This window comes from Saccopteryx leptura, chromosome 2, assembly GCF_036850995.1.
Source record: "Saccopteryx leptura isolate mSacLep1 chromosome 2, mSacLep1_pri_phased_curated, whole genome shotgun sequence".
NCBI lineage: Eukaryota > Metazoa > Chordata > Mammalia > Chiroptera > Emballonuridae > Saccopteryx > Saccopteryx leptura.
In genome coordinates, this window is record NC_089504.1 from 147754200 (window position 1) to 147767015 (window position 12816).

Below are 12816 nucleotides of genomic sequence, written 5' to 3' on the forward strand. Positions count from 1 at the left end.
AAGAAAGAGTTAGAGCCTTAAATCCAAGAAGCAAACAGAACACTGAGTTACCACAACCCAAACAGACCTACTCTAAGGCACATCATAATAAAATTGCCAAAAATCAATGACAAAAAAAGAATCCTCAAAGGAGCTAGGAAAAAGAAGAACATAACATATCATATAAAGGAAAGCCCTTTAGACTCTCAGCAGAAACTCTACAAGCCAGAAGAGAATGAACCCAAACTTTCAAAGTACTGAAAGAGGAGAATTACCAGCCAAGAAAACTATATCCATCAAAGTTATCATTCAAATATGAAGCAGAAATAAAATTTTTTTTACAGACAAACAGAAGTTGAGGGAATTTATCATCAGAAAACCCCCACTGCAAGAAATACTAAGGGGATTATTCAACCAGATAGAGAGAACAAAACTAATCAAAACTGCAAGTAAAAGCTCTAACAAGGTCACAATAAAAACAAGGATAGTTTGTGACAACAATAACATAAAAGGGGAGAGAATAAAGATTGGCAGTAGCAAAGGAGGATGGAGTGCAGAAGCGCTCACAAGACAAAGGACTCTTGCATATATGAACATTTTTCTCTTAATAACCTAATGGAAACCACCCACAAAAAAGCCACTACTAAAACATGCAGCTTAAAAAAAGAAGAAACAGGGGAAAGAAGTATGGAATATGGCCAAAAAAACCCAACTGACAGAAACAAAAAAGAGAAGAACCAAACAAGACACAGAGATACCAGAAAACAAAACATAAAATGGCTATGGGAAGTCCTCAAGTGTCAATAATTATCCTAAATGTAAACGGACTGAACTCATCAATAAAGAGACACAGAGTAGCAGATTGGATCAAAAAGCAAAACCCAACCATATGCTGCCTTCAAGAGAAATAGCTAAGCTGCAAGGACAAAAGTAGATTTAAAGTGAAAGGTTGGAAAATGATTCTCCAAGCAAATAATATCCAAAGAAAGGCAGGTGTAACTATACTCATATTTGACAATGTTGATTTCAAGACAATAAAGGTAATGAGAGACAAAGACAGACATTTCATAATGATAAAGGGGACACTGTATCAAAAAGACATAACATTTCTTAATATATATGCAATGAACTAGGGAGCACCAAAATATAATCATACTTGGAGATTTTAACACACCTTTGATGGCTTTAGATAGATCATCCAAATAGAAAATCAGTAAAGAAATATTGGCCTTAAATGACACTCTGGACCAAAAGGACATAATAGACATTTATAGGACATTTCATCCCAAAATGTCAGATTATACATCCTTCTCCAGTGTGCATGGAACGTTCTCAAGGATAAACCATATATTGGGCCACAAAACTAACATCAATAAATTCAGGAAGATTGAAATTATACCAAGTACATTTTCTGATCATAAGGCTTTGAAATTAGAATTCAACTGTAAAAAAAAGTAAAGAAACCTGCAAAAATGTGGAAATTAAACAACATACTTCTAAAAAATTACTGGCTCAAAGAAGAAATAAAAGTAGAGATCAAAAGATATATACAGACAAATGAAAATGACAACACAATGTATCATGTCGAAGTGGAAAATCTAATTAGACCTATAAGCAGGGAAGAAATAGAAACAATTATCAAAAACCTCCCACAAAACAAAAGTCCAGAACCAGATGGTTACACTAGTGAATTTTACCAAACATTCAAAGAAGATTTGGTACCTATCCTTCTCAAAGTCTTCCACAAAATAGAAGCAGCAGCACTACTCTTCAACACATTTTATGAGGCCAACATAACCTTCATACCAAAACTTGGCAAGGACAACACAAAAAAAGAAAACTAGAGACCAATAGCTCTAATGAATACAGATGCAAAAATCCTAAACAAAATACTAGCAAACTGAATGCAACAACACATTTAAAAAATAATACATCATGATCAAATGGGATTCAGTCCATAAGCACAAGGCTGGTTTAACATATAGAAATCGATCAACATTATACACCACATCAATAAAACAAAGAACAAAAATCATACGATCCTATCAATAGATGCCGAATAGGCATTCAATAAGATACAACATCCTTTTATGTTTAAACACTCAAAATTGGAATAGAAGGAAAGTACCTCAACATAATAAAGGCCATATATGACAAACTATCGGCTAATATCATACCAAGTGGTGAAAAAATGAGGGTGTTTCCTCTAAAATCAGGAACAAGACAAGGCTGCCCACTCTTTCTACTCTTATTCAATCAAAATAGTTCTGGAAGTTTTAGCCAGAGTGATCAGACAAGAGAAAGAAATCAAAGGCATCCGTATCAGGAAAGAAGAACTAAAGGTATCACTTTTTGCAGATGACATGATCCTGTATATAGAAAACCCCAAAGACTTCACCAAAAAAATTATTAGAAACTATAAACCATTCAGTAAAGTTGCAGGATATAAAATCAATACACAAAAGTTCACTGCTTTTCTATATGCCAATGATGAAACATGAGAAAATGAACTAAACCCCCCATTCCTTTTACAATTGCAACAACAAAAAAGAAATACCTAAGAATAAACTTAGCAAAGAATGTGAAGGACCTATATACTTTGAAAACTACAAAACATTACTGAAAGAAATAGAAAAAGACACAATGTAATGGAAAATATTCCATGTTCATGAATTGGAAGAATCAACATAGTTAAAATGGCCATATTACCCAAAGCAATATACAAATTTGATGCAATCCCCATCAAAATCCCATCTTTTAAAAAAAGAAATAGAACAAAAAATTGCCAGGTTTGTAATTGGTGTGGAAATATAAAAATCCCCAAGTAGCCAAAACATTCTGAGGAAAAGAAGGAAGCTGGAGGTATCACATTACCTGACTTCAAATTATACTATACATCTACAATAATCAAAACAGCATGATATTGGCAGAAAAACAGACATATAGACCAATGGAACAGAATCGAGGACCCAGAAATAAAACCACATATATATGGACAAATCATCTTCAACATCAACAAAGGAGCCAAAAACACACAATGAAGAAAGCCTCTTCAATAAACGGTGCTGGGAAAATTGGAAAGCCACATGCAAAAGAATAAAACTTGACTACAGTTTGTCCCTCTGCACAAAAGTTAATTCAAAATGGATCAAATTCCTAAATACACTGCTCACAAAAATTAGGGGGGTCAGGGAATGTGCAGATACTCCAGTACTTTCAGCCTTTTGTATAGCGCATTTTTACCAATGAAATAAAAGTTAGTTTTGCATTTCATTTGCATAACCAAACAACTTTCTTTGACTTGTTGTTTGCTTTTCTGATGTTCTTGTTTAATAAAAAAATCAAATGCTTCTTTTTTTTATTGCATCATATTCCTTTTGAAATATCCCCTAATTTTTGTGAGCAGTACATAAGATCCAAAACAGTAAGTTAGATAGAAGAAAACATAGGTACTAAGCTCATCGACTTTGGCTATAGAGAACAACTTATGAATTTGACCCAAAGGCAAAGGAAGTAAAGGCAAAAATAAACGAATAGGACTATATAAAACTAAAAAGCCTCTGCATAGCAGAAGAAACAGACAACAAAACAAATAGGCAGCCAACTAAATGGGAGATGATATTTGCAAACAACAGCTCTGATAAGGGGTTAATATCTAGAATATATAAAGAATTCATAAAGCTCAGCAACAAACAAGCAAACAATCCAATTAAAAAATGGGGAGAGGACTTGATCAGACACTTCTCTCAAGAGAACATTTATGACAACATGGATGGACCTTGAGAACGTTATACTGCATGAAATAAGTAAATCAGAAAAAAGCTAAGAACTGTATGATTTCACACATAGGTGGGATATAAAACTGAACTCATGGACACAGATAAAAGTGAAGTGGTTGCCAGGGGGAAGGGGATGTAGGGGAGGGTGACATGGGAGGGGTGGAGGAAGGGTGTAAAGAGGGACAAATATAAGATGATAGAAAATGATTTGACTTTGGGTGATGGGTATACAACATAATCAACAATTCAAACAATATAGAAATGTTTACCTGAAACCTATGTAACTCTTATTGATCAATGTCACCCTGTTAAAGTTAATTTTCTAAATAAAATTTTAAAATTAAAAAGAAAAAAACCCAAATATTTTTAAAAGCTTTTTTAAAAAAAATTTATTACTATTCCCTCCTGATATCCCAGTAAATTTTGTTTTTGTTTTATTAGGCATAAAACCGCTAGGGTAGGATAGTAAGAACACGAGAGGAAACAACAATAACAAAAGCTGGAAAGTAGCAGAGCTGAATCTTAAACTGGCAGTGGCGAAAGCCAAGACTAATGTAATTTATAGCACAGAATTCCCTAAAGACCCTGGTGGCATTACTGGAAGTAGGTAACAATGGAAGGGAAAATAAAGAGGGTATGTTGAACTTCTTTTAAGAAATAGCTAAATTCCCCAGACTAGGCACCTACTCTGTAATGCTGAGTGACTGTTCCTCTTCCATTCTGTCAAAAGATACGTGTCTCAAGATACATTCTCTAAAGTATAAAATGTATGTCTCTGGGTGAGGGACTCAGAATGTGTGTTATGGGGAAGAGGGTATTATAGACTGAACACTGGTGTTGGGTGAATACATGCATGCTGAAGTAGTCACATCAACTCTTTTCTTCCATGTGGTTACCAGAAAGATGACAGTAAAGCCCAGACCTACCAGGTAGGTGACTGAAAGATCTCTGGGTGATCTGAACAGCCAAAGAGAAACTGACACTGGTGGTTCCCCAAGTAGAACTATTAACAGCACCTCAAGGGATGCTATTTTCAACAAGCCCCACTAAAGTGTACCAGGCTCAAATTAAATTTGTCTTCCCTTCCCATTCTTCAATATAGTAGACAAATAAGGAAAGATTCTAAAACAAAAAGACAGATTCCAAAACAAACAAAAAAATTTGCATCATAAGAATACCATCAGCAGAATTGAAATTGTTGGAAACTGTATACAAACAGTCCAGTTTCTTCAACAAATAAATTGCATGGAAAAAAAAAGAGAGGGAAATAGAGGAGCTTGAAGATTAAAAGGGACTTAAAACACATATCAATCAATTGCACTCTATGGACTTTCTTTAAGTATTGATTTGAACAATCCAATTATTTTTTTAAAATGAGATAATCAGAGCAATTTAAATACTGTGGATATTTGATGATACTAATAAACTGTTGTTAATTTTTTAGGTATGACATATTATAGTTATTTTAATAGTTCTTATATTTTAGAGAACGATACTAAAATATTTATGGATAAAATTATGATAGCTTGGATTTGCTTCAAGATAGTCTGGGTGAGCCTGACCAGGCAGCAGCACAATGAAAAGAGCATTGGCCTGGGATGCTGAGGACCCAGGTTTGAAACCCCGAGGTCGCCAGCTTGAGCAAGGGGTCTCTGGCTCAGCTGTAGCCCCCCCCCCCCCCCGTCATGGCACATATGAGAAAGTAATCAATGAACAACTAAAATGCCACAATTTGATGCTTTTCATCTTTCTACCTCCTCACTGTCCCTCTCACTATCGCTACAAAAAAAAAAAAAAAAAAGAGTCTGGGTGAGAGGACTGTTTAAAACAGTGGTAGTCAACCTACTCCCTACCGCCCACTAGTGGGCATTCTAGCTTTCATGGTGGGCGGTAGCGGAGCAACTAAAGTATAAATAAAAAGATAGATTGAACTACAGTAAGTTGTTTTATAAAGATTTATTCTGCCAAACTTAGCAAAAATCTGACATAAAGTACGTGGTAAGTAATTATTATTATATGCTTTAACTTGCTGTAACTCTGCTATATAAATTTTTTTTTTTTTCATTTTTTTTTTTCTGAAGCTGGAAACAGGGAGAGACAGTCAGACAGACTCCCACATGCGCCCGACCGGGATCCACCCGGCACGCCCACCAGGGGCGACGCTCTGCCCACCAGGGGGCGATGCTCTGCCCATCCTGGGCGTCGCCATGTTGCGACCAGAGCCACTCTAGCGCCTGAGGCAGAGGCCACAGAGCCATCCCCAGCGCCCGGGCCATCTTTGCTCCAATGGAGCCTTGGCTGCGGGAGGGGAAGAGAGAGACAGAGAGGAAAGTGCGGCGGAGGGGTGGAGAAGCAAATGGGCGCTTCTCCCGTTGTGCCCTGGCCGGGAATCGAACCCGGGTCCTCCGCACGCTAGGCCGATGCTCTACCGCTGAGCCAACCGGCCAGGGCCTGCTATATAAATTTTATAAAGTTACTTCCCTACTTTATAAATCACCATTACTGTGGAACCGGTGGGCAGTTAGAAAATTTTACTACTAACAGAGATACAAAAGTAGGCGGTAGGTATAAAAAGGTTGACTATCCCTGGTCTAAACAATCATGGCCATAAGATGAAGGAAACAGAAATCTTTTATAATGTTATCTTTATTGTATGTTTGAAATTTTCCATACAGAAAACTATCTTTGGAATCCTCAAAGAAGACAACAAAATTATAAAACAGAAACAAAATAATATAAAAAATGGAAAACTTAAATAGTTTTTTTTTTTTTTTTTCCTGAAGCTGGAAAGGGGGAGAGACAGTCAGACAGACTCCCACATGCGCCCGACCGGGATCCACCCGGCACACCCACCAGGGGCGACGCTCTGCCCACCAGGGGGCGTCGCTCTGCCCCGACCAGAGCCACTCTAGCACCTGGGGCAGAGGCCAAGGAGCCATCCCCAGCGCCCGGGCCATCTTTGCTCCAATGGAGCCTCGGCTGCGGGAGGGGAAGAGAGAGACAGAGAGGAAGGAGGGGGGGCGGGGGTGGAGAAGCAAATGGGCGCTTCTCCTATGTGCCCTGGCCGGGAATCGAACCCGGGTCCCCCGCACGCCAGGCCGACGCTCTACCGCTGAGCCAACTGGCCAGGGCCAACTTAAATAGTTTTAACAGCTATTGTAAGTAAACAATAACAGAAATAAAAAAATAAAACATTCTGTAAAGAGTTGAGGAAAAAAATGAATACATATCCCAGAAGGTACAGTGAAAAATTATACAAATAAAATAAAGAAAAGAATAAAAAGTTAAAGGACTAGTCTAGAATGTTTAAAATCTTGATAAGAGTTCCAGAAAGAGTGAAAAGAGAAAGAGGAAAAAGGAATTTTCCTGCACAATAATATAAGAAAATGTACCCAAACTGAAAACCATGAATTTCTAAAATAAAAGAATGTACTAACTTCCTGACTCGATAGTCAAAACAGGACCACATCAAGACACATCAATGTGAAACTGCAGAATATTGAAAGCCAAAAAATTTGACAAGTTTCCATTAAAAACAAAAACCTTGGCTCAGTTGTAGAGCATTGGCCTGGTGTGTGGATGTCCCGGGTTTGATTCCCAGTCAGGGTACACAGGAGAAGTGCCCATCTGCTTCTCTATCCCTCCCCCTCTCTCTTCTCTCTGTCTCTCTTCCTCTCCTGCAGCCATGGCTCAATTAGAGCAAGTTGGCTCCAGACACTGAGGATGGCTCCATGGCCTCTGCCTCAGGCGCTAAGAGCTTGGTTGCCGAACAATGGAGCAATGCCCCAGATGGGAATAACATCACCCCCTAGTGGGCTTGCTTGGTGGACCCTTGTTGGGGTACATATGGGAGTCTGTCTCTGCCTCCCATCTTCTCACTGAATTAAAAAAAAAAATAACCTGGCTATATTTGAAAGATCAGGAATCAGAAGCATATAGGACTTAACAACAGAAAAAAACTGGAAAGCACTGAAGCAACACCTCTAAAATTCTGAAGGAAAATTATTGCAAATCTAGAGCTTCCATATCCAACCAAACAATCAATCAAAGGTGAAGGTAGAATAGAGACATTTTTCAGACATGAAGGCCTCAAAATTTTTATTTCTATTCATCCTTTCACAACAACAAAAGCAAGGAAGTAAATACTGAAAGAGGAAGAACTGGAATACAGGAAACAAAGGCTCTAGCAGAGAAGAGAGATGAAGGGAATTTCCAGAATAATGACAAATAAAGATTTCAAAATAGAAGTTACTCTGTATGTCTCAGTTTTCTTACTTGTAAAACAGGGAACTAACAATAATACTTATTAGTTCATAGACTTTAAGAATTCAACAAAAAACACTTAGAGTAATACCTGGCACAAAGTAAGAGCTATAAGAGTGTTATCATTATCAAAGAGTTGACTCTACCTTATGTAAACATATAATTACTTAACATATTACAATAACTAGAAAGGAAGAAAAGAACAAGGAAGGAAGGAAGGAAGGAAGGAAGGAAGGAAGGAAGGAAGGAAAGAAGGAAAGAAGGAAGACAAAAGGAAGAAAGAAAAAGAAAGAAAGAAAGAAAAATGTAAAAACATTTCTGAACTGAAGATAATTCCAGCTTTGGAATTAATAAAAATAATCACAGAACCAGAGGGTTTTGGAGGTTGGCAGCGTTCTGAGATTTTTCTAGTGTAATTTCCTTATTTTAAAGAGTAGGAAATTGAAGTTCAAATTAATTAACTTGCTAAAGACTGCATACACATTCAAAAGAGGAGTTGGGAAGAGCAGTCAGGTGTTTCATGTCAATGCATTGAAAATCAGAAGTGCAGCTATCCTCAGAGGGTCAGTTTCACACATACAAAAAAAATCACAATAAAAATATTTTGTCCAAGTCAGTGATTTTACCCTATAATCTGGCACTTGGCTCAATATATACATAAGCAGAATGGCCACATAGAGCTACTCAGGGCAAGAAAGAGGAAGCTACAATTGGGTTTACTACTGAGTTAGGTTGACAATAAGGAAGAAGTGTATTGAATTCACTACACAGAGTTGTTTTAATTCTAGGAAGGATACCTCTAGTGGGTTTACACACAATATCAGAATATTAATCCCTCATGTTCTGGGACAATATGAAGTAGCATGGATGGGAATTTCTGATCCTTGAGTAATGGGATGGGGTTTTCTATGTCTTCCTAAGGGAATACACACCATTTTTAGGGTCAGTAGCCTTTCTGGTCACTGCTACTAAGGAAATGATGCTTCTATCAAAATGACCTGACAATAAGGACCACTGACCAAGGCCAATGAAGGGCATTAAGGTAGGCAAGAGAGAAAAGACAAGATCCTGGGGGGATTTTTTCCATGCCTTATCAGGCAAAGCATCACTGATACTCCTGGAGGTTTGAGAAGATGAGAATCAGGCTGGGTGAGAATTTTCCTGGTAGACATTCTAAGATCTGTCTTCACCTTGTTCCAACCATAAATAAGCCCTCTGTACACTGGCACAAAGAGTCACTCAACAGTTTGAGATGAATTTGTTTTAATTAATTAATTAATTAATTTTATTAACCAAGAAGTGAAGAGGAAGAGAGACAGACTTCCACATGTGCCCTGACCAGGATCCACGCAGCAAGCCCCCTACCAGACAATGGCTCCATCTGGGGCCATTGCTCTGTTGCTTGGCAACCAAGATATCTTAGCACCTGAGAGGCCATAGAGCCATCCTCTGCACCTGAGGCCAACTTGCTTGAATCCAGCCATGGCTGTGAGATGAGAAGAAAGAGAGAGAGAGAGAGAGAGAGAGAGAGAGAGAGAGAGAGAATATAAAGGGGAAGGGAGGGTTAGAGAAGCAGATGGTCACCTCTCCTATGTGCCCTGAGTGGGAATCAAACCTGGGACCTCCACATGCCAGGCGAATGCTCTACCACTGAGTCAACCGCCCAAAGCTGAGATGAATTTATTTTAAAAGAAAACTCTCCAGCCTAACTAGGCGGTGGCACAGTGGATAGAGCGGTGGACTAGGACGTGGAGGACCCAGGTTCAAAAGCCCGAGGTTGCCGGCTTGAGCGCAAGCTCATCTGGTTTGAGCAAGGGGTCACTCGGTCTGCTGTAGCCCTCTGGTCAGGGCACATATGAGAAAGCAATCAATGAACAACTAAGGTGCTGCAACGAGGAATTGATGCTTTTCATCTCTCCCTCTTCCTGTCTGTCTGTCCCCATCTGTCCCTCTCTTTGTCACTCTCTCTCTGTGTCTCTGTCACAAAAAGAAAAACAGGAAAAAAAAGAAAACTCTCCATTTTCTTTTCATTGAATCTCAGAGGAAAAGTACATGTTAATTTCTCATCTTTAAAACACTGACAACTTCTGTGCTTCTTGAATATTTACCACAAACAAATTTGTAATTACTTATGGATCTAGTACATGTTCCATAGCAATCTAAATACCATAGTGATGACTGGTTGGATTAAGTACCTCTTAATATTTTAACCATTTAACTGATACTTAAAATGACAGGTAATGAGTTTAGAAATACAAAATGGGCTATTTTGGAATCTTGAATCTTTTTTTATAAATGCCTATTTTGCTATTTTTGACTAATAAGATTTTCTTCTTCCACTTTCTTACAAACATTAGGTACCTCTTGGAAAATCATTCAAACAAATAATACGAAAGTATGCACTGGAAACTTAGCCAAGTTAGTAAAAACATAAAAAAAATATTTCCAATTTCTTCTGTGTTTGAACAGAAACATACAGGAAATAAGAGTTTAAAATTGAAAAATACTGCAATGTCAATACTCACAGAAAAAGTAGGATTCCAGTGTTTGCCAGCGCAAAGGCGAGTCCCAAAATCCCACTGCCCATAATGGCGTTGCTTAGGTTAAAAACTGACATGCCTAAGGAGGTTGTTCCTGGAATCTGAACAAAGAGACAAATATTCACACTAAGCAAAACGGTCCCCAAAGCTGTTCATCACACCAAAGCCTTTAAAGCACTATTAAGAACCAACACAAATTAAATTCAAGAAATCTTTCCTTAGTAGTTTATTTATGTTTTAATGGGTTTCCAGAGAAAATACAAAAGATCTGAGGGGCATCCTGGTGAATATAGGTAGCTATGCCTTTGGTACTATGCTGCATGAATTAAAAACATCTGTCCCAATTTATGCAATTAAAAAATAAGCATAATTATTCTAAATACACTTACGTATTCATCACATTTCTTTTTTTCCAAATGGCTGTTTGTGAGACTCCTTCTACTTTCGCGGTCGGATATGAACTTGCTGTAAAGACATGTATAATGCATTTTAACTTCATGGTAATGATTTGAAGCTTAACATTCTATCTAAGTGATTTATTACTTACTAAAACATATAACACATGAAAAGTTATCAATCTAATTTCAAATCATTTTAATACTAGTAAATTAAAATGCTATATGCCATGTAAGTTAACTTTTACATAGATTTTTCTCTAAGTAAAAATTAGATCATGTCAAAAATACTATAAAGCTGTCATGTAAAAGAATACGGGGTACAGGATTTCTCCTGAGCTCCTACTCATAGAGAACAAGGTTATTAAAATAGGAACCCTCTCTTCCCTGCAAAAAAGGAAACAGCTCTTTCCCCATCAAATTCTTTTTTGTCACCTGCCATGTGCAAGTCACTAGACAAGGTGATGAGGGAGACATGAGAGTATGCAATAAATTTGCAGACACTAAGCTATGGGAGGTTCAGAAGAGAAAATTGTGGTGGGGGAGGCAGGGCGTTAGTTAGTTCATGGTTAGGGGCAGAGCTAGGGCTTTAAGAAAAGCATAGGATTTGGAACATGAGATCAAATGCTCCCTGGCTATGAGGGCCTGGGCATGCTACCTCAGTGTCTTCTGTGTAATTAGAGTAACACTACTACACTATCTCATGCCATTATTGGAACAATTAAATCATTAGTACAGTTCTAGGCATAGTGTAAGAGCAGCAAATGTTAATCATTCCCCTCCATGCGGGGAGTGGGACTTGGGATGGGAAAGAGTCACAGCTGGGATCTGTGTAATAAACTACCACATGTCCCCATGTATAAGACGTACTTTTTTCGGAAAAACTTGGGGTCTAAAAACTGGGTGCATCTTATACAGTGGTTGTAGATTTTCATTTAAGAAGTATGGCATTTCAAATGCCATAGATGGAACTGAGGACAAGGCAATATATGAAGACAATAATTCATCATCAGACACAGATGAGGACAAGCTAATGGATGGGAGTTTTGACAGTGATGAGGAGTTGTATGAATTCTATGATGAATAAAACTTGAGTTCATTAACTTTATGTAATAATTTTTTTTCAAATTTCGGGCCCCCAAATTAAGGTGCATCCTTATACATGGGAGCATCTTATACATGGGAAATACAGTATCTGTAAATTTATAAGGAAGGAATTCAGAATGCTCTAAGAACCATATTCAGAATTAACATCAGAAATTTATGGCCTTAGTTTCTAATTTTTAAAGAAAATTTACCATTAAAATAATTAGTGGTATTTAGCAAATTGCTGCATGTATTCATAAAACATGTAAAGGTATGTTTCTGAGCTCTGCTTCTGGAAATTTTATTATATGGCTTTAGTAAGAACTAATCACATAAGTTTTTCACTAATAAACATAAAGCCACTTGAACTGCATTATTTTGAAGAAGTATACATCTTTAAAGTATACATTATATTTTCATATACTTTCCTTAATAATGCTGTTTCACAATAAATGATTTTCTTTTTTTTTTTTTTTTTCCATTTTTCTGAAGCTGGAAACAGGGAGAGACAGTCAGACAGACTCCCGCATGCGCCCGACCGGGATCCACCCGGCACGCCCACCAGGGGGTGACGCTCTGCCCACCAGGGGGCGATGCTCTGCCCATCCTGGGCGTCGCCATGTTGCGACCAGAGCCACTCTAGCGCCTGAGGTAGAGGCCACAGAGCCATCCCCAGCGCCCGGGCCATCTTTGCTCCAATGGAGCCTCGGCTGCGGGAGGGGAAGAGAGAGACAGAGAGGAAAGCGCGGCGGAGGGGTGGAGAAGCAAATGGGC

General features: G+C 38.1%; 1 protein-coding gene across 2 annotated transcripts in view; it reads right to left on the reverse strand.

Moving 5' to 3' along the window:
• SLC38A1 (solute carrier family 38 member 1) overlaps positions 1–12816 on the reverse strand; it is an 82784-nt gene that overhangs the window by 36375 nt on the left and 33593 nt on the right. For both annotated transcript variants that reach the window (XM_066369026.1, XM_066369027.1), the window contains 2 exons: positions 10951–11026; positions 10547–10662 (listed from right to left, as the gene is read on the reverse strand). In XM_066369026.1, coding sequence (XP_066225123.1) covers positions 10547–10662; positions 10951–11026 — 192 coding nt within the window. The remainder of the gene's footprint in view (positions 1–10546; positions 10663–10950; positions 11027–12816) is intronic.